The sequence below is a fragment of the Xenopus laevis genome, chromosome 4L, assembly GCF_017654675.1.
Source record: "Xenopus laevis strain J_2021 chromosome 4L, Xenopus_laevis_v10.1, whole genome shotgun sequence".
Lineage (NCBI taxonomy): Eukaryota > Metazoa > Chordata > Amphibia > Anura > Pipidae > Xenopus > Xenopus laevis.
The window spans coordinates 90,392,391-90,415,583 of record NC_054377.1 but is presented as its reverse complement, the minus strand read 5'-3'; the positions used below and the strand labels follow the sequence as shown (position 1 = coordinate 90,415,583).

The 23,193-nt window shown below is 37.7% G+C and overlaps 1 protein-coding gene across 1 annotated transcript in view; it reads left to right on the top strand.

Annotated features, from left to right (window-relative positions):
- LOC108714306 (cytosolic carboxypeptidase 6) overlaps positions 1–23,193 on the top strand; it is an 871,648-nt gene that overhangs the window by 380,682 nt on the left and 467,773 nt on the right. Inside the window, exon 5 of the mRNA XM_018258404.2 lies at positions 16,092–16,308. Coding sequence (XP_018113893.2) covers positions 16,092–16,308 — 217 coding nt within the window. The remainder of the gene's footprint in view (positions 1–16,091; positions 16,309–23,193) is intronic.

Sequence of the window (23,193 nt, the reverse complement as noted above, 5' to 3'; positions counted from 1 at the left end):
CTATACCTGGTACTACAGACAGTTAGGGGCAGATTTATCAAGGGTTGAATGAAAATTCGAATTTTGAATTTTTATGGCCAAAATGGTCAAATTCGACTAGGGAATTGTTAAAATTTGATTCAAGGTTTTTTTTAAAAATTCGGATTCGATTTTCGAGATTTATCATACGCTGGCCCTTTAAGAACTCAAATTCCTAATTTCCTAACACCTGCTGAATTTCTATTTTAGTCAATGGGAGACGTCCTGGGGTCCATTTGAAGTTGTTTGCAGCCTTCCTGACGAGCAGTTTAGAAAATACGATTTTTTAAATAAATTTCGATTGGTCGAATTTCGAGTTCATGGGAGTTTAAAAAAAAAACAAAAAACTCCCATGAAATTGAAATTCGACCCTTGATAAATCTGCCCCATACTCTGAGCACAATATCATGAGCTGCCCTGCATTCTTCAGCAACTCCTTAATATGGTGGCAACATAGTCAGTTACTATCGACAGCTAGCTACAGCCTTCAGTCATTTATTGTCTGCCCATTTGGCCACATAATGTAAGGCAGGAGCAGAAATATATATTGAAATTGAAGGCATGCTGCAACACGTTCTGTTTTGATACTTGTATTTTATGGCAAACATGGTTTTAATTGCTTTTTTTCATTTAGGCGTTAGTAGCAGCAAGTTAACCCAGAACAATACACCTAAATACACGCTGCGTCTACATGCGACAGTCGTGTCACGTCTGATCAATGCTGCGACTTCATCCGACATTTCTATCTGATATCTCTTTTCTATCGGACTGGTCCGGCGGGACACCGGGAAAAAACCCAGTGGGCCCGACCCTTATGGGCCCCCGCCAGGCCAGACCCCCTCTCCTGATATTGGGGTTGGGTTTAAAAAAAAAATTCTTCTGCGCTGTGCAATCTGCGCATGCGCGAGTGGCGCTGTTTGTGCACGTAAGAAATGTATAGTTCACTAGTAGAAACGTTACGTTTGGGTGCCAAGCCCCAAACCTGCATCCAGAGGGGGTGGATTAAACCATTTTAGCAAAAATGAGCAGGCACTCAAAAACTCCAACGTAATGGGCCAAGTAAAGTAATAAGTATATTTCTGTTGAATCTACATATACGTAAAAGGATTTTTAGCTTCACTCCGTTTACTTGGGTTTGTCCCTGTGGTGTAACTTTGAATAAAGCCCGACAAATAGAAGTAATTTCACACGTGGACCCCCCTCCTACTATTTTTGATATTTGGAGAAGTAGAAAATCCAAATTATTTTGGCCTCTGCGTTATCTAAATATGTTTTTCATAACTTTTACCAATGCACATTCATAGTTGCTTGCTAAAATACCTTCCTTCTATTTATAGGGAGGCTGTGGTTTATTTTCTCTTATGCAAAACCTCCTGATGAATTCAGATTAGTGTAACAAGCTCCTTTGATTGAAGTTTATTCCGCAGACTTAATTAACATAACAAACCTCAGACACTTGTTTTTAGACTATTGCAACTCGGCGAATTCTTCAACTTCAATAAACCGGCAGAAATTTGCAGAGGAGTTTTTGATTTTCTTCTATTTTTTCGCCTTCTGATGCCTTGAGACTAGAAACTCTAAACGTGAAGTAGTAGAAAGACTTTGTGTTGCACAGCTGAGCTATAAAAGATGAGAGATATTCACAGAGACTCCTCTAATTAATGTTGGCAATAACAAAAGCAATACTATTAATCCTCTGCGTCTGCAATGGCTTCAGTGAACTGTGCCAAAAGATTTTACTTTCTGAAAAGAGCACTTAGAGCAGGATTCAATCTCAGATGAGAAATGTTCTTGGCTAGAGAACTATGTGATGTGAAATGTCTGCAAGGTTTATTCCAGCTAGGTCTGTGCATTTAGCTTCTTCATCCTTACAAGTGTTCGGATCTGTTTTCCAGAATGTCATTTTTGACATTAAATTGATGGTTGGAGAAGTGTTTTGAAGACGCGTCTCTCTTGGTAGCATTGCACTCGACTGCATTTATTTGTCATCCTTGCATCTGTAAGTAATCTTAAGAGCCAAGGATACATAACGCGTCGATTATTACAATATATCATTTTGTAATGTTTTCTATATGCCCCAGAGGAAACCGCAACATCTTCATTAATTCCTTTGACACCAGAAGTGTCTCTGATACACTGTGTTTAATGATTTGGGTGCCTCTGTAACACCCCGTGGCTTATGAAGCCTCTTGCTTAAAGGGTTATTTGATGCAGATGAATACAGTGCAGTCATTTTATAATTCTGAAGGCTTTAAAATGACAGCACAGTAAAGTATATGGCTTCTCAACTTGTGCAGTCCACAGAGGGAAAACGCATAATTGATAGATAATAATACATAGATCTGTTTTACTGAGGATACTGTATATTACACTGGTAAACCAATATTGATATCAGAGAGAGCACTTGTTAGCATTGTTTTTTTGAAATCAAAAAGTGGAAATTATGCAAATTAGATTTAAAGGGATACTGTCATGAGAGTTTTTTTTTTAAATGAATCAGTTAATAGTGCTGCTCCAGCAGAATTCTGCACTGAAATCCGTTTCTCAAAGGAGCAAACAGATTTTTTTTTTATATTTAATTTTGAAATCTGCTTTCCCAGCTACTCACAGTCATGAGACTTGTGTTCTGATAAACTTCAGTCACTCTTTACTGCTGTACTGCAAGTTGGAGTGATATCACCCCCTCCCTTCCCCCCAGCAGCCTAACAACAGAACAATGGGAAGGTAACCAGAAAGCCGCTCCCTAACACAAGATAACAGCTGCCTGGTAGATATAAGAACAACACTCAATAGTAAAATCATTCACTTACATTGAGTAGGAGAAACAACCACCTGCTTAAAAGCAGTTCCATCCTAAAGTGCTGGCTCTCAAAGCACATGACCAGGCAAAATGACCTGAGATGGCTGCCTACACACCAATATTACAACTAAAAAAATACACTTGCTGGTTCAGGAATGAAATTTTATATTGTAGAGTGAATTATTTGCAGCACAAACAGTGTAATTTAGAAATAAAAACTACACCATAAAAATCATCCCTTTAACTAGCAGAAATTGTTAAATTAATGAAAAAGAAATCCACCTAAATAATGACAATATAAAACTAGGCCTAATAAAAAGGCATGGACATACCAATATATACAGGTATGGAACCTGTTATCCAGAATGCTTGGGATCTGGGGGTTTCCGGATAACAGATCTATCTATAATTTGGATCTTCATAACTCTACTAGAAAAACATGTAAAAATTAAATAAACCGAAAAGGCTGGTTCTGCTTCCAATTAGTATTAATTATATCTTAGTTTGGATCAAGTACAAGGTACTGATTTATTATTACAGAAAATGAAAATAATGTTTAAAAATATGGATTATTTTATTATAACGGAGTCTATGAGACACAGCCTTTCAGTAATTTGGAGCTTTCTGGATAATGGGTCCCATACCTGTATTACTAAAAGATGTCAGTGATTTTAAGGTTATTTGTAAATGTAATTGCTCTGGTTTCAATCGACCCTAGCATTTTGTGAATCCAATAGGGACTTAGATTGTTAGCTCCACTGGGGCAGGGGCTGATGTAAATGATGTATAAGCTCTGTAAAGTGCTGCGGAATTTGTCGGTGCTACATAAAAAACAATAATAATAATACTGAAAGCAGTTTCTGTCTGTGTCTTATTATTCCCTCTCGTACCATTTAAACTTTGTTCCAGTTCCAATAATGCCTTGCATGTTTTGTTAGTAGCAGACCTGAGCATGCAAGTCATTGTGGGTATCAGAGCCTTGGCTGGAGAGCTGCTTTCTACTACATTGTTTCTGAGGCAGGCAAGCAGTGAAGCGAATAGCAAACAGACTGGTACCACCTTCAGTAGAAATTACATTTGCAATTAACTTTAAAAATAATTATATTTGTATATCGGAAAGCTGCATTTTCTAATTCTTACATTAGATAAACAAAATTCCCCTTGAATTATTAGAAAGCAACTTTTTCTTCTGTAGCTTTTAGAATCGTGGGAAGCTATGGTACTTTGAGTTTGACAGTAGTGAAGGGGGGGTTGGATTTTGCCATGGGCTGATAAGGTCTTAATGATTTTATAGTGACAAGATTACTTGTCTATTATTGTGACTACAGTATTACACGATAGCCTACAGCTGCTGCAGGAGCTCCTGAGACGCTGTGAATCACTGTTCTTTTTTAAGTAATACACCCCCAGAACAGAAAAATGACAGCTGTGATCATAAAAATTTGTCATTAAAGCCACCCTAGACAGGTTTGTCCCTATTTTATATACCGACTACTTTTGTTTCAATGTAAGGCATGCTGTAAAATTGCCAAAGCATTATCAATCCATTCAAGTCCTGACTATAGCTTTTTTTTTTTTATCTGAGATAGCTCCATGAGTCCTTGCCACTGCATTAGAGCTAATATGAATTCCTAAGAGGTTTATACAAATGGGAAAAATGCACTGGTAAATGGCAAATGAGGATCAACATTGATAAATGCAAAGCCAACCATTAGAGAAATAAAATACATTTGCAATATAAGCTCTAAATGAGATATTATTAGGAGAAAAGATTTCGGCAGATTTCCAGCAGACTGTATAGTGCACTGTTGTAAATCCGATGCATGATTTGCCTTTTGGCTTCCAGAGGGCCAGCAAACACAGTAGTAAGTAAGTAAGGAGCGGCCAATTATATATATGCCACTGGGCACCGTTTTTTTGCCACTGACAACATTGTACATCCCACATGTGTAAAATATAACACTGCAGCATTGCATCATAGCACAAACAGAGAGAGTCCCTTTTTGATCAAAGTGGGAAAATGGAAAATAAAGACAGCACAAACTTTTGTATTCAATAAAATTAGCCTCAAACAAATAAATAGAATTGAATTCCCATATCTACAACTAAAAAGGCGGCACATTAAGAGCAAGAGGAACTATTTGCCAAGATGTGGATCAGCATTTTGAGAAAGGGTTGTATTCAATGGCTTCACCTCCCCCTCCCTTATTTTGGCGTATTTATGCATGTCTAGCTCTTTTTGTAAATGTCATGTTTATATTTAAATCAAGGACACAGAGCCCAGTGGAATACCTGTGCGTGTAAAAAAAAAAGTGTTTGTTTTGCACAACATGCTTAGATAAAAAAATGAATGTATACCTGAGCATTACTGACGTCCTGGAAATGATGTGCTGAATAAACACATTCTTTATACTTGAGAATTCCACTGGACTTCCTGGTCAATATCGGTTACATAAGGGGGTTTCCAGGGTACAATCTTCCATTGAATTTAATGGAACATTAACCTGTGAACAATGGATTGCTACTAGAGGTTGGCCATGTAGGCTATATATGAAATGGCTATAAATGTACTAATCCATTATAACCTAAGGTAGTCTAACATGAGCTACCCCTAGGTTTTCCGGAAAAAAATACCGGCCTTCCTATATATTTATTTTTTTTCCCTATTAATAACATTGGGATAAACCATAATTTGTAAAGGCCAGGCCGGTAAAATACCGGCCAGGTGTCAACCCTAGCTACCCCTAAGGCACAGGCTTTTAAACATAATAAGGAATGTTGTGCCAGCTTGCATTGTACCACTATCATGCTGATAAAGCCAATGCTGAATAGTAGGAATTCTTTAGCTGAGGGAAAATGTCATATGTATATTGTTTAATTAAGCATTATAGTCACACAAGGCTTAGGATTCCACAATCATGAGAGTGGAACTTTCATCTCCAGTAAAAGTGTGTCAGAAGGGAAAACCTGAATGCCTCAAATAGGATAAAGAACATGTATGGCTGGGATTGGAAGCTATTTGTTTTTGCTTTGAATACTAGGTGGGTTGATAATGTACAGGCACCTAATAGGAAGGTAAGTGCACTGGGCAGATAATGTTCTTGTGCTCTAAAAGGTAGGCTCTAACCAACATCGAAAAAAATCTGAAGGGGACCTATGTACATTACCTCTCCCATTCTGCTGGTCATGCCCCCTCTCCGGCAGCCTGGAAGCCTACAGGAGGCTTTTATACAACCAAAATGTGCCTCCAAGTCAGGAATTCAAAAATTGCTATAGAGGAAGCCAACCCTGTTCCCCAGGCCCCCCAGCTACCAGGGGGTCTGCTTCCTCTATAGATATGTCACTGGATCTAACTTACGTTTTGAAGAGGGTGAGTGAGTGTTCCCTTGTGTAGACAACAGATGGCAGTGGGTGTTGAGAGTGTAAAGGAAGGGGTTTCTGAGAGAAGTGGAGGAGACAACCAGGAATGTACAGGGAGACAATGAGGAAATAAGGAAGGGCTTTGAATGTCAGCAAAAGGATTTTTTTCATCCTTTGCTTAACAAACAGTCATGATATATTTTACCAGGTAATGAACAGGTTTCCTCTTAGAAGAGAGCAGAATTCTAGCAGCAGAGTTTAAGATTAGTGATGGGCGAATACATTTGCCATGCATGGATTTACGGCAAATTTCTGAATTTAGCCACCTGCGAATACATTCGCTGTTGCAAAACTCGCAGTAACAAAAAAAATAGTCGATCTGCAAAATTGTTCGGACGCCTATTGACTTTAATGCATTTGGACAAAATAGTTACGCATATAAAAATTGTCAATATTATTTGACTTCAATGCATTTTGCTTATTTATCTCTGTTTCGCAATTTTTTTCGGCGTTTAACAAATTTTTGTCGTTTGTGAATTTTCCAGGGTAGCGATACGGGACAGATTCACCCATCGCTATTTAAGATTAATTGTGGGGTGAAATAGGTGGGAGTCTGAGAGACAGGTTAGGAGTGTGCAATTGTCTAAGTTGGAAAGGATAAGAGCAAATATTAGTGCTTTGAATGTTACTTGTGAAAGTAAGGGGTATATCTTGGCATAATTACAGAGAAAGAGGTGACTGTTTTTGGCAGTAGCATTAATATGATTAGAGATGATTAGAGAAAGAGACTGCTTTAAAAGTGCTCTTAGTTTCCTAATATTTGTTTTAAGCTAGAGAAATGAATTCACTTATTGCAACACTAGGCTAAGGGATTTGAGAAACTGTATTGCTTGGTTTGAGTTCAAGACAAGCTTATTTAAGTCTGCAAGACATACAGCGAATGGCATGGGGCAGGCAGATCCTATTGCCAGCTTTGCATAAATACTGATTGTCTAGCTCTACTGATAAAAAGTTCTAAACTTTCTTCTGGCATTGATTGAGTACATGTATCAAATTACTAAAGAGCTTAGCCATTATATCATTGCAGAGCTATAGTGCTGGGAAATTATCACCACATTTTATGCCATCACTGAATCTGCTGTTTGTAATCATTCTCACTGTCACTGCCTCGCTTCATACCACATCATTGCTAATTTTCTTTCCCATCGATCTTTTCAGATTCCTGCAGTTTTATTTGTTCTATCACCAGACCATCATATTACTTTGAATTCTGTTGACTTTGACAAGAATCATGCAGGCAGAAAAAAGATGATGAAGGGAAATGATTTTAACAGTTTTGATTATATAACCATTATAAACCAAACATGGCCATTAAAGTCAGAGTTTCTTAAGTAACAGGACTCACATTATGCTCAAGGGAATTTACCTCTAAATGAGACCCTCAATTTGCTCTTTAGCACTGACTATAGCAGCAGCTAATCAGGAGGGAACCACTTAACACATCTCTTCTACACATTTGCTGCACCTTATGTAGCAACTTTAAGGAGAAATGGGCCTAGCCTTTGAAAAAACTCTCTACGTTGAGTCAGGCAAAGGCATTTCAATAGGATGTTTTAACCACCAGGTTATATCATCTTATAAACCCTACTGCTTTTATGTAGCAGTCCATGTTTATTTTATAATGATGTTTATTAATAGTATAGAAGTATAGGTTCTACTCATAGAGGACAATCTCTTGCTAGAGATAAAAAGCGAATTCTACTGATATATGTAATGGATCTTGTATTTTCTATATTAAATATGTGTATAGTGTGTCATAAATATAAAATAGATCATCTACTTTAGTGATGAGATGGCTCATTGTTTCTCCTTACCTCCCTTCTCTAATTATTTAAAGCTTGGTTTACACATAAAGGGGTTGTGCATAAATATGGATAGATATTATTCTGGTTTTATTTATATTTGTGGATGGAATTGTTTGATACTAGTAGTTAAATTCCAACCAAAACAGAGTATAAATGTGTCTGCAGCAATTAGACTAACCAGGGGCGATCCTGGCCCCTCCGCAGCCTGAGACAGCAGCAGTTGCTGCTGCCCCCCCTCCCCCGGAAATTCGCTATTAAAGTACCAGGAGCAGCATTTTTGCTGCCCCTGGTACCTAGTGGGGCGCTGCCGCCTGAGGCGATAGCCTCAACTTGCCTCATAGGCGAAGCACCCCTGAGACTAACCTTTGTTCTGATTCTGGTGTTTTCTATGATGCTTTTTATGTGTCACAGCTACCAATATATATCTAGACTGCTGAACCATCTGCATTCATGCTCATTTGCTCATATATGCACATATGCTCATTCCTAGCCCCAAGAGACAACGATGTTGTCTACTCATTACAATATCTACTCTAACGTTGTCCTGTATTATGAAGGATCAAAATACAGAAGTCACACACAGCATCCAAATACATAGAAATTCTTATTTTCTTGATTCCTTGGTTTAATCAATTGCTGTGGACATTAGATAAGGGCAGTAGAATCAGAATATGCAGTTCATGACTCTGCTCTGACTTTGTTTAATAATGTTTCCATTTGTGGCTGGCTACTTCAATTTTACCATAATGTCACATATGTAATTAATTAATAAATAATGAATTTAAGGTTGTTTACGCTGTACCCATTTACTTGCTCCACTACTCTGTTCCATCATCCTTAGTTAGCTGTATCAGTGATATGATACATTAAACATTATATATTATGAAACATTATCGAATAGATCAGCATTGCTGCATATGAATATAGCAAGAATGAATAAGTGTGCATTAGATATTATAAATTAATCCCAAAGGCCTTCCGCTGTCTAGAGATGCTGGAGGATATAGCTTAATAATTGAATTGTTGAATTTTCCTGATATATAGAGAAGCATTGTTGCACATATCCATACAAGTCATGTTCTTTTGAAATGCTGCCCAGGTTGCTACAGGTCTGGAAAGTAAGCCACCCATTTAATTTAAAGCTGAAATTAGGCTACCTCGTCCCAGGTTAGCAAGCAGTACACTTAAATAGCAAATACAGTGTACTGGTGTGCCCATAGTGCCAGAGACTGGAGTTGTCATGGCTGACCACAACAAAACAAGGAAAACTGGTGCTCACCACTTATTTTTAAAAACATTAAGCAGGTGTGCAATGAGGTTGTGACCACACAATTCGTACAGACATACAAGAATCCTCTGCACTCAACCCTTTATCAATATATTTAAGACATTGTGATATTTTGTGCCTTGAGCTACTAAAAATACAACTGGGATTGTTTGTCCATATATTCCAATATATTTTAACTACGTCAGAACAGAACAAAACCCCCTACCTTGTTACAACCTAAGCAAATGTCCATCACAGTTCGACTTTGCTACAGAAGTTGCCCCTCATACATAAAGAGAAAAGCAGACCTGACAGAATTCACTTGCTAAATCCCATTGCTGTCAGTGAAAATTAATAGGACAAAATGTCCCAATCTGATTTTATTTGTCTCATATAGAATAACGTGTTTATCTGTATGAGCATTTTATAATTCAGTATATGTGATACAATGAGTAGTCTATGCTTTCAGAATAAATATTAACAAGCACCAAGCAACATTTACATTGAATTTAATTTTTGCCACTTAAAGAAATACCCCAGTGAGCTATATGATAAGCTGCTCAGAAACACCTATTTATCTATACATTTATTGGAAAGTATGGAAGCTGTATCACTCCTTACTAAAATAAAACATCTTCTTTGGACTTCATTGAAACCTTGAGTCCTTGTGGCCAAACTTTAGACAAAGTCGCAAATATTGATATTTAGTTGATTTTGTTTATTTTGCCTTTAATGCATAGGTAACATTTGGGTTACTTTTGCTGGAAGTCGCAATATACCCTAATATAACAGTGGAAGCACTTTCTTAAGGCTTTGAGTGGCAAATATGCACCCAGTGGATTGCTTTGCTCCTGTTGCTCAGATGCCAGAATTCAAAGGTTTATGACCTGAAGACACTTAAGTAGCACTGATTGTCAGCCCCACTCTTTGGGAACTATCTTGACAGATGCATAATTTCTACTCAGTGCTTCAGACCTGAGCTAAGTCATTTTCTTCCACTTGGAATGTGGCTTTTCCCTGCCAGGTTCTGTGCATATTAGTATTCCGCTGGCAGCAGAACCTAGGTTGGGATATTTTTTTTTTTTGTCCATAACCAGAGGGAACAATCACACTGAAGCCGTTCTACGGCTATAAAGCAGCCAGTGTAATTGGTTTTAATTTTAATTTTTGTAATGGCTTTAAATTAATAGGAGCAGCTGCCGTCACAGTGTGTGGGTGTCCTTTTCCAGAAGGCAGAGAGTGCAAAAATAAAATAATAAGGAAAAAAAAGGAAAGTAAACAGTATGATTTGTAGGACAATAAAGGTTAATTCAAGAGTTAAGCAATGTTTTTGGCTTAGCACATGCAAAGTGTGAGATTCAGGACTGTGATTTTCCTTCTTCTAATTCCCAGATAACATCGCAATCTTATTAGCCTGCACTATATAAAAAAGGAATGTGCCGTAAGTATGTGAGCATTAAACTCGCTGCCTCCCCATGACTCACTTAAATAGATTAGTGGTTACAAAGTGTTAGAAGAGATAAGAATAGATTAGGAGAGCTAGAAAGTTTAATATCATTACTTTAGAAGGAAGGAGTTGGAATAGGTTGTTGCATTTATTTTTGGTTTTGGCTATAATAACCTTAGGTACAATGAGACATTATCAATTATTTATAACTACGCAACCTGCCATGCAAGAGGACAATCTATATATACAGTCAATAATTTATTTTCGTATTTTTATATTAAGAACATACCTTGTTTGTGAGCCAGTGTTATCCCACCGATAACAGTGACTGAAATTGAAACAGAGCTGTATTGATGGAGGGATGGCAGTGGTGCTAGAGGCACAAAGAATCAGGCAGAGACCAAATGTGATAACCCAATGGTCAGGCAGAGATCGGGTCAGGACAGGCAGAGATCGGGTCAGGACAGGCAGAGATCGGGTCAGGACAGGCAGCACTAATATATTAGGAAGCAAAAATCAGGCCAAAGTCAGGAAAAAACTGTATATAGCAAAACAAAAGACCTGTGGCACAGCTGATGCAATTGATTCGGTGATCAGTGTTTATTCATCTCACAAAACAAAGCGTCAACGTTTCGGGCCTCTGCTGGTTCCTTTATCAAGCTCAGCAGTGGCCCAAAACATTGCCGCTTTGTTTTGTGAGCTGAATAAACACTGATCACCGAATCAATTGCATCAGCTGTGCCACAGGTCTTTTGTTTTGCTATATACAGTTTTTTGGGCTTTGGGCAGCATTGGGCCCGATACCTGACGGCACCTGACACCAATCCGGTGTTTCAGGCCTGGAGCAGCACTCCATTGTTGGGATTCAGGAAAAACAGGAGAGTCACAGGTAAGTAGAGTACAGGTAGGGATTAGGCAGACATCAAATCCAGAAACCTAGCAGAAAATCAGAAACCAGAGAATCAGTATAGGCTCAGTTACACTTTGTAAAGTGTAAAAGGCCTGGCATCTATTTTAGCATATTTGGGAATGGGCATGTTTGCACAGTGTCATGAAGATGCCCTAAAATGAACCCAAACCCCTGCACCATAGTGTAATGATCACAGGAGCGCTTGGGCTGAGTCCTGCCATATGCCTTAAGGCCCCCATAGACGCAAAGATTTCTCTTTGATGAACGGCCAAATTTAGTGCAATCCAACCAATATGTCAAATTATCGTGAGGTTAGTGGGATCGAACGATCGTGCATGTAATGATTTTTTGCCCGACATCGGTAAGAAAATTGATTGGCCAGGTTAGAAAATTTTCATCGGTCACAATAAAATCCATCTGTTGTCCAATTGTTTGCAGGCAGCTGCCCTCAGTTTTCCTGGCTTCAACTAGACAACATCGCTTGAAATGGTTTTTTTTAGTTGATGGACAAAATTGAAAATTTAAACGATCGTTTCTTGGTCTAACGATAACGAAAAGATCTTTTAAAAATCCTAACATATATGGCCAGCTTTACACAGTTACTACTCAACTCTTTTTAATACAAACATTCACTACTTTATAGTCCTGCACATGATTGGGATAATTAATTGCAATGTATGTATGTCTTTTCTAGTTGTCTATTTTTAACCTTCCGGATTACTTTTCATCAAATTAGGTTAGAAGGGGAGACTAAACACAGACTAACCTCTCCATACATGGGAAGCAATGCTCTCTGAAAAAGAACTACCACTTGCTCATCAACATGGGTGTATCTTAACAATAATTGTACATACTGTAGGTTAGTCAACGCTACATGACTAGTTGGCTCTGAACATACAAACCTTATACTGCATTTGGGTTGAATACCAGTTCATTCCCAACAACCAGTCAGAATACCACATGTAAACAGTTCCAAGTACTCATCATCAAACCTATCACACCCCCCTTCATACCCATCATTCAGAATTGTCAGAGCAGAAGCATAATCATCACAGGAGCATTAGAAGTAATAGTGTTATGTCACACAAAGGTACTTCATCCGCATTATCCTTCCTACATTTTTTTCTAATTGTTATTTCGCAACCCACAACTTAATTGTAACTGCCATTTATCAACTGAATATATTTCTTTAAGGGTAGAGCAGGACTCCTGAAAGGAAAGGAAAATTACGGTACACACACATACAATAAGGATTAATTATATCTTAGTTGGGATCCAGTACAAGCTACTGTTTTATTATTACAGATTAACAGGTAATCATTTAAAAAGTTTTTAATGTTTTATTAAAACGGAATCTATAATTTCAATCATTTCAAAAAATGTAATTATTTGATTGAAATTAAGTCTATAGGGGCAAATTTACTTACCTCGGAAGCTGCGCCAGCGTTGGCTTCGCCGCACTTCGCCAGGCGTAGATTCGTCAGGGCTGGGCAAATTCACAAAAGATCCGAAGTTGCGCACAAGTTACTGATCGTTTGCGAATTTTCACTAGCGATATTACGATCAGCGGTTCGAAGATACGCTAGCGATGGCAAATTTGCATACAGCGTGCAGTTAAAGTACAATAGACGTATATGCAGCAGCAAACACATTACACTACACAAGGCCAGAGAACCTTAATAAAGGTGTTCTAATGCCCTACACATGTGCCCACTCTATAGTTTAGGTGCCATATGTTATCAAATGTAGGGGGGGAAGGAGGGTACCCTACAAAAATTCAATCTTTTTCAGCCTATCACCCTATAAATAGTAAAAGGTGCCAGCGTTTTTTTGGGACTTAGAAAAAAATGTCACCTTTTTTTGGACCATCCCTGTCTACTCTATTGCACTTCGCCTGGTCTGAGGTGGCATAGTAAAGTCTGGCGCAAGAGGTAACGTTCACAAAAATCCGAAACTTAGTGAATTAGCGTAGTTATGTCCCTTCGCCAGAGCTCAACTTAGTCTGGCGTAAGGGTGCAAAGTAGCGCTAGAATAGGTCTACTTCGCTAGCAAATTTACGCCAGCACCCATTAGTAAATCGGCGAAGTGGCAAAATGACATCACGCTGGCGAATTTTCACTAGCGTTAGCCACTTCACCCTTTAGTAAATTTGCCCTAAAGGGAGAAATTCAGAGCTTTCTGGATAACTGAATCCCATACCTGTACACGGGTGCATGTTGTATATTGAAGATTTGCCAGTTTCCAGGATCTAAAGACTCCTGCTTAAAGCATCATAAATGCTTTATCATAAATGTCATAGATATTCAGTGTGAGGTACAACATATACTGGATTCAAAGTGATATTATCCTTCCATGCAGTCTGTAGAACGTTGTGGCAAGTCAGAGCTACACATGAGGAATACAGACACTGCTGCCATATGGCCTGGGATCCAAGGTTGGACATATTAGCCAGAGGCAATGCAACAACTAGTGTCATAGTGGGTAATAAAGCAGATGTTTAACTTCTGTAATGAAGGTAAATAAATTGAGGATGGTATAAAAATTTGTACAAGATCTTTTTGTTTGGGGGGAAAAAAGTATTCCTAAAATCTTTAACACTGGTCAGTTCTGGATACATTTAACCACTTATTTGCCTTGATATAATTTTTTTTCCATAAAAGAAGATATTCCACACAAATATATTTTGTTTGCAGTCTGGAATGGGCCAAATACAAAGAAAAGCTATTGTAATGCCACAACGTGTTATATCTGTCGTGGATGCCAAAAAAGGGTGATACTGTGGTAGGTTAAGCAGATTTAAGTGGATAACCTTTTTACAGAAAAGAGAAGGTAAAACCTTAATGATGTCCACTTAGATCAATCAACTTCAGTCTCAGCAGCATGGGGGTAGGTTTCTGAATCTTTACTAGTATCTGTTTGGGCACTATTCTAAAAACAGTGAATTTCTTAACTCAATTACGTTTTCTACAATCATTAGCTGTGACTTGTTTCCAAATAGGTTGGTTTTTTTATATAAAGCTCAACAGGTTTAAGTGGCAGTTTCTGCAGTTACTTTTCTGAACCTGAATGGGCAAAGAGTCCTATATCTGTCCCTTTGTCCTAACTATTCTTCGTTTTACTTCTTTGTCAGTACTGCTTCTTATTCTGCAAATAGATCTATAGATAGAGAACTAAAGATTGGAAATAGGGAGATATTTAACTCATTCAATCAGTTCTAATCCGCTTGCAGTATGTATATTAAATATCTTCCCAGTGTAATAAATGGCTAACGGTAAAAAATGATCTCTACCTCTCTGAGGGTTATTTACTACATGCAGGGTGCAAAGTGCAAAACAATGTGCACAATTCTAGGTGGAGATGGCAGCCAGACCCCACAAGTGATTTTAAATGAGAACTAAGAGGTACACTTCTGTGCTCTTGCAATTGTGTCCGGGGTCAAAGTAAATGACCACTTATGAAATCACAATGCCAACAGCAACAGCAGCACTATTCTTGTAACTGTGCAAGCCAGGTGAGCAAATATTGTTTGTGTAGGGATGAACTGGTTCCTATGCAATCCTTCAAAATGGTTTGCTCTGAAATCTTGAATTTTGGACATGTTTTTAATGATCTAATGAATCAGCATGCCAATTTATTGTTGCAACATTTAATAAGAGCATATGGCCAAAAAAAGGCAATTATCCTATTCTTAGAACATTTGAGACGTTTACATTTAGCTATGATATAATATGATATATAACAAATATGAGCCAAGTAGAGAACATTGATCTAGTAGTCCAATTATAAAAGGGAAATGCAACACAGTAACTGTATCCTATATGCTGATGGTGTTTTCTGTACAGTATATTCAATAAATGTCACTATAAGGATCATTATTTTGTTTCTTAAGATTCAGGGGTTCTACTTTAGAATTATCAGTTACTGAAGTGAGCCCAGAATGACTAAATAGGTACTACAACAAGATTCCCCTTCTAGTTTTCACTTTTCCAACTTTATTATTTTTATCATGTTATATTTTGAACACGCTTTCGTGTTTTAGGCCATTTAATTTTGGCAATGTAGAAAGAAAGGAATGTTTGATCCCTACATACCTGTTCTAACACAAAGATGCATTTAATTTACATACAAAACATACATTCTTTTATGTACTTGCCTACAAATGCAGTCACTGAACCAATTTTCAGAACAATTGTGCAGAAGAAGGTCTGAGTACGTTGACTATTGCAGTAACCGTGGTGACTCTCAAGTGGTCTAGTGGCCTTTTATTACATATATTATCTTATGAAAATGTAATGTATGTCCAGAGATAATTAAAAGCACATACAAATTATATAGAAATATTTAAAATATGAAAGTTTGGTAATTGTATCATCCCTGTAAACGTAGCATTGCAACAATTGATTTATTTCATTGTTTCTTTGCAGGCAAAGGCTCCCGTCCAAAAATGTGTATTATTATCGTTGCCCTGATCATCATAAAAACTATGTCATGTCGTTTGCCTTTTGCTTTGACCGAGATGATGATGTTTATCAGTTTGCCTACTGTTACCCATATACTTATACACGCCTTCAGCATTATTTGGAGAATCTGGACAAAAGGAACCTGGATTATGTTCAAAGGGAGCTACTTGGTTATAGTGTGGTAAGTAGTTGGTATTTACAGTAAACAACATATTAAGACTGCAATGAAGGATAGAGATGCTGCCCCTAATGGTCTGGGGGTCTGAAGGTTTGTCTGTACCTACTGTATCTGTAAGAAGATATGAGCTCTGAGTTAATGTAATAATTACAAAGCTTAGTCCCAGTGATAAGGGTTGAGAGAAATAGGGTGGAGGGACTGATACTTTTAGCTAGGGCTACACGGGTGCTGAAAACTGCAGAAGCCTCCTTTCTTTTCCGCATTCAGACGTATTGAATCGGAAGCAGTGCAAACAGACTTGGCGGATTACAGAGAAGAACCGCAAATCTCTGCATTTTGAGCCGAAATCCACTGAAGTCTGTTCACAACTTCCGACTGAATACTTCTGAATGCAGAAAGGAGAGGAAGCTTTTGCCCACAGCAGGGCTGAAATCAGCCAGTGGCTTTCTGCTAGTGGCTTTCGGCCCTGTGTGGCCCTAGCCTACAGATCCCTGTACCCTGGTAGTAGTAGGGATAAACCAATGATGAATGTCCCTCAAGCAGTATGTATACACCCTACAATATAAATTTACTGGTCCCCACTCTGCTAAGAATCTTGATTATTACAATAATGGTATGCAGAGTAATCATCCTGGTCCTGAACTATTGGTTGGCTGTAATAGCCTGAGATGGCATATCACAGTGTCGGACTGGGATACCAGAGGCCCACCAGAAAACCTTAGTTTGAGGGCACACTTTACAAACTATTATACCTCCTCTCCTCAATCACCCTCATTATTCTCCTAGTCTCTTTTCTCTACATACTATTCTCTATTCTTTGATTATTAAGCCTCTTTATTCCCATAAAGAAATAGAGAATGACCATGAAATAGGCCAAAAGGTTAGAAGCAGGAGGGCCCACTGACACCTTGGCCACCGGGAGTTTTCCTGGTATCCCAGTTTAGCCAGTCCGACACTGGCATATCATATAGGTGTCATGTGGGTCATCAGGGCCCAGTTGTAAAAATCATAGACCTCTCTAGTTGCTAGCTTTATGCACACTATCTAAGATTGCTTCTCATGAGTATATAATAATGGCATTCCCAGCCTTGAAAAACTTAAAAGACGCTGAGCAGAAATGTAGTACTTGCTAGCAACTGTCCACAATCAATTTTTACTGAGGGGCAAATGGAATAAATCTGCAGAATATGCTGCCATGAGGTGTATTTTACATTTTCCTACCCATATTCAAACCATGCATTGAAATGAAAAAAGGGCATTCATTAGCTGAGCTTTGCCTGTGGTGATGTGGAAAGGTTCAAGCTACAATATATGATCGAAAAATCACTTATTATTTCAGCTAGATGTTGTAATGATACCTGCTATGTAAAATCTCGGTGCGCTTTCCTACAGACTTTAACAAATTTAAATGATAAAAGGTAATAATATCACTCTTCCCGATGTGACTGTAGCACTAAATTTGTGGTGACAGGTCTGTCAAAATGTTAAAAGTACAGACAAAGAAGCAGGAACATGTGCTGCCATAGGAAAAAAAGAATGCAGTGAACACTTTAAGCATTACCTGCCTGTTCTGAAAAAGAGAGGTTCTCTGCTATTAATCATAGCGATTCACATTTTTTACAAATTTATTGCAAAGGAAAGAGATGGTTGATGTCACTTTAAAGGGTACATGTTTTTTTTACAAAATGCAGCAGTTAATAGCACTCCTCCAGCAGAATCATGCTTTGAAATCCATTTTCAAAAGAGCAAACACATTTTTTTATATTTAATTTTAAAATCTGACATGGGCCTAGACATGTTGTTAGTTTCCTAGGTGCCCCCAGTTAGTTTCCTAGGTGCCCCCAATGAGAATGTAACCAGATAACCGCTCCTTGACAAATAATGCTAAAAATGCAACCATGCCTCACCACATGGTAGAGATAAGAACAGCACTCAATAGTAAAAATCCAAGTCCCACTGCGACGTCTTCAGTTACATTACATTGAGTAGGAGACACAATGGCTTATCTGAAAGCAGTCCCATTGTAAAGTGCTGCCATTCAGAAATTAAGAAAGTGCACGATCAGGCACAATGACGGAGATGGTTGCCTATATACCAATATTACAACTAAAAAGATAAATTTATTGGTTTAAGAATAACACTTTAAATGGTAGGATGAATGTAATAAAAATGATACTATAAAAATCACGACAGAATCCTTTAAAGCATCACGGCCTGTCAGGGGGTGTGAGGAGCTACATGAGGAGCTGGGCCTTACTTTCTTTTGAACTACAGAACCAGAAAAGGGAAACACAGTAAAGCTCTATTAGGGGAGTCTAGTCAATGAGAACTAGCAGATATATGGGCCAATTGTCCAATGTAGGTGCCATAAGAGAACAAAGGCATTTTGGGCTGTATAGACTGAACAGCCAAGGCTACAAAGGGGAATATTAGGTGGGTTTATACCCCCAAACTAGTTCTTAGACACTAGTATTGGAGCTGTGCTATATACTTTTTATGTGGCATAAATGTATTATTACTATTTGTTTAATAACATTAATTTATATATGATCTTGTTCCTAATATTTTCACTAGAAAGACATGATGGGATAGTGTTGTGGCTCTTAAATGGAAAATAAAAAGCTTTCTGCAAGTTTCTTACTGGGAATGGAAATGAAAAAAAAATTATAACTTCTGGAAAGTGGCTTATTCTTTATCTGCCACCCTCACCTTCCATGATCCCTGTACTCTTTTAGCTGCATTCCTTAGGCAGAGGCGCATGTGTCCATTCTCCGAGCAAAAGCCTTATTAATACAAAACATTAAAGGTAGTGCTATAAATGATAATGGAATATGCTGGTAATTGAAAATGCTTTTCTGGAACACAATTACCAGCAAACTATTTACTTTCTAAAAAGGTTTGATGAAGCTGTTTTAGTATTTTTTGATGCATCTATTCTCAAGGGAATTCAGTTTCATGTACAGTGTGCTTCAATTGGGCTTCCATCTTTGCTGTCTTCACAGAGTCAACTTCTATAAATCTGTAGGATTAAATGTATATTTCCTCTATGTAGTCAATACATACAGTATATATTTAGTCAACCCATACTGCCATTGTTTAACCAACCTTTGCCTGCCAGGCAACTTTAGCAGTACATATTCTATCTCTAGTATGTCCAGTGGTGGTGCTCTAGTCAAATTGTACTTTAAAGGGATTCTGTCATGATTTTTTTATGGTGTAGTATGCATTTCTAAATTGTACTGTGTACACTACAAATAAGTCACTCTACCATTTAAAATGTAATTCCTGAACCAAGTATATGTTTTTAATTGTAATATTGGTGTGTAGGCAGCCATTTCATGTCATTGTGCCTGACCTGTGCTTTCAAAAGTAACCAGCACTTCATGATGGAACTGCTTTCAGATAAGCTATTGTTTTGCCAACTCAATGTAACTTAAGGAGTTGCAGTGGTATTTTTACTACTGAGTGTTGTTCTCATATCTAATATCTAATCTAAATATCTTGTGTCAGGGAACTGTTATCTAGTTACCTTCCCAGTAAGTAAAAGTTTATCATAGCACAACTCACATGGCTAAGAGTACCTGGGAAACTAAGGACATGTCTAGCCTATGTCAGATTTCAAAATAAATATTTAATAATCTGTTTGCTCTTTTGAAAAACAGATTTCAGTGCAGAATTCTGCTGGAACAGCACTTTGAACTGAAGCATTTTGAAAAACACGTTTTCCCTTGAATCCCTTTAAAATTGTTAATGTGACGGAACCAAAGCATACTTGAATAAAGCATTGCATAGCTGCGCCTATGTGCAAATTTACTGGATAGGAGGAGAGGTTTTTTTTATATTTTTTCAATGCATCAAGTTTACAGCAATTAACCCCCACAGCAGTCCAAGCTGTCCTCTGTTTTGCTGTTGGCACACATCCCTCTATGTGCTTCAGTGCTAAAGTGGGAAAATGGAATGTTTTCCAGTGTACTCTGGGCTGTCAGCAGTGTACCACCTAAGCACAAAGTGCCCTAGTAATCAGAAACAAAAAGAATGGAATGAATACCTGCAAAAAAATATAGGCATGGAATAACAGATTTAGGAGGCAGATAGGAAGTTTAAATCTGTAGATGTCAGTGTTTTGAATCTTTTATCCCATTACACTATTTCTTGGTCAAACCGAGGAAGCATTCATCCGTTTTATCATAATGTGACCACTGGGGAAACAGTTTTTTTACAGTCTATGGAAAATGTTTCATTATCCTTTAGCACAGCAAGCATGGAAGCCTCTCTGAGTTATTAATGAATACAAATATACAGATAACCCATGCATGTAAATGTTCCCAGAATATTTATATTAAAGTGATTTTAAATGTTACTTATCGAGCTGGTATGTTTTTCATGTCTGTGTCAATTCCTTTCTTCACTGGTTAATTATGGAGTAATGTAATAAATCCAGAAACCCACAGGAATTAACAGGCAGCATCTAATGTGGGTTCAGATGTGTATTTTTTTATTTTATTTTATTACACCTCTGTCTCCCAGCACTCAAAATATGTGTCTACCAGAGACCTGCCATCCAAAGCAACCAATAAGAAAGTAATCTTTCCTAGTCACCTGTCTGAAAGCAAATTTGCTTAATCTTAGGTTACCTTTATTACATTACCCCATTGTAAGTTTTATAGTTTGGAAAGGCACAGTTCTCAGTGCACTACTATTAATATAAGTGGCAGCATTGCATAAAAATATCAAATTAATAAATGTGAAGCAATAAACACCTGATTATTATATATTAAACAACTGATCAAAGGATAGATCACAGCCATTGTCTTGTCCTTGGCTTGCCATACGTTGTTACTAGGACTGGAAATTTATGATGTGTAGAAAAGGGAGAAGGTATGTGATTTGGGTGCCACTGCCAGCACTGGGAGAAATGAAATATGAGGTATGTTCGCTAGAATGTGCATCATTCAGGGATATTTATAGTCCCTGCAGGTTTTATCTTGGCACTTCATTGCTCTGCCTAATCTGACTGGTAATGGCCCTTAAATGGATCATTGAGCTGAAATGTTACCAATTGGAACCCAGTGAGTAATATAGGGAAAACAGCACATATTAACCCCTTCGCTTATAGCGAGGCAGTGAAAAGACATTTTTATTATCTGCTAGTAATTTCTACTTTTTATGGAACACCATACTCATTTGTAAATCAAATCAGCATGGCTATATACTTTAATTTATTTTAAAAAAACAACATTAAAGACACTGCAGTAAATAGTTTTATCCCTGTAAATACTCAATAACCGAATTACAATCCTAAAATAAAACTAGGAAACGCTAGTGTAGCTTAAAACTTCCATTTATTTTACTGTATATGGTGTACTTCTATTGTGCTTCTTCATAAAAACAACCTTTACGTTGTAAATGACCCCTACTTTTGGGCATTTTTACCAAACGGGTAATATACAGTAGATACATTTGTTCCTGAATTTCTTCCTCAGCGTAATATACAACTGAGAGATCTGTGGAGTTCTCTTTTATCTATCTTTAAACCACAGAGCTGCCCCTGTGTCTGCTATGATGTGCAGTCATATTGGTATAGTGCCCAGCTGAGAACAGTGTTTAATATTTTACCTGCAAAAATTTGGGACAATGCAGCATGGCGGTAGTGTGGTGTCATGGCAACCCATTTATCCTTTAGCTCCAACTACTTAATATTAGGAATGAGCAACCCAGCTCCCCACTAATTTATAATAAATGTTGCCGTATTTTAACTGTCGGTAGCTTAGCTTCTGAAAGATGTAGCTTTAGAAGCATAAATCTGCTGTATTTATGAATGTATGTTTGTATTGATATAGCGCTACTTGAATAACTCTCCTTTCAGCTGCTAATAAATCCGCATGCATTACACAATTAGGATGGGCATTCTGAGCAAGTCATATCCACACAAGGCACATCTGGTACAATCGTACTTCATTTTCTCCTCTCTCTCTGTCCCCCGATCTGGTACAGATTGCCACACATTACTCACATTTACAACATCAACTGCTCCTTCTACTGTGTTTGATCTGTGGCCTGAATTAAATAGATGTTCCTTTTGTATCCTAGGGAATTTATGGATAAATGCTCCCCTTTTATTACCAAATCCTTGTGAAACATTACATGATATCAGGTTTTAGTATTCAGCACAAAGCAGCTCTCAGGGTCCACAGCAGACTGCTCAAGTAAGCATTTTTTAATGCAAAGTAAAGGTCACAGTGCTGGAGTCTGCTTCCATTAATCCTTTGTGCCCTTAAAGCAGATAGGATTGTAACAGGAGAAAAAAATATGATTAAAAATGAAATCCCTTGAAATTCACAAAAGGGAACAGTTTAAATGTTTTTCGTCCTAATGTTTAATGTTAAAAGCCAGAACGTTTGCCACTTTGCATTTCTACAGGCAGAATCTGCCCCCCTCATATAGGCAGATGGTCATTTCTTTCCATGACTGGGGTGGATAGGTTAGGGTTCATGCTTTTACATTATTGCTTCTGTCATTCGATGGCAAACAAGAGGTGGGAATACTGCAATGTTTGCCATTTTTGTTGGACAGATATTAAAGTGGAAAATGAAATATACTTTACGGGAGCACAACTATGGGCTAATTAATTAGGCAGTGCCTGAGAATGATCCCCAAGTGATACATATAGTTTAACCCCTTCAGTGTTGTTCTGTTTATATGGAAGCTCTCTTTGTTTTTTTATATACTAAAAGAGTGTGCATGTTTGTATTTATGTGTGTGTTTAAAGATGGACAACAATGTAGGACTGGAAAGCACAGCAAGTGATATAAAGAGCACCACTATACATAATTAATTTAGACTAATGATTGTGACTGTAAAGTGAGCAGCCATTATGGTCACAAATTG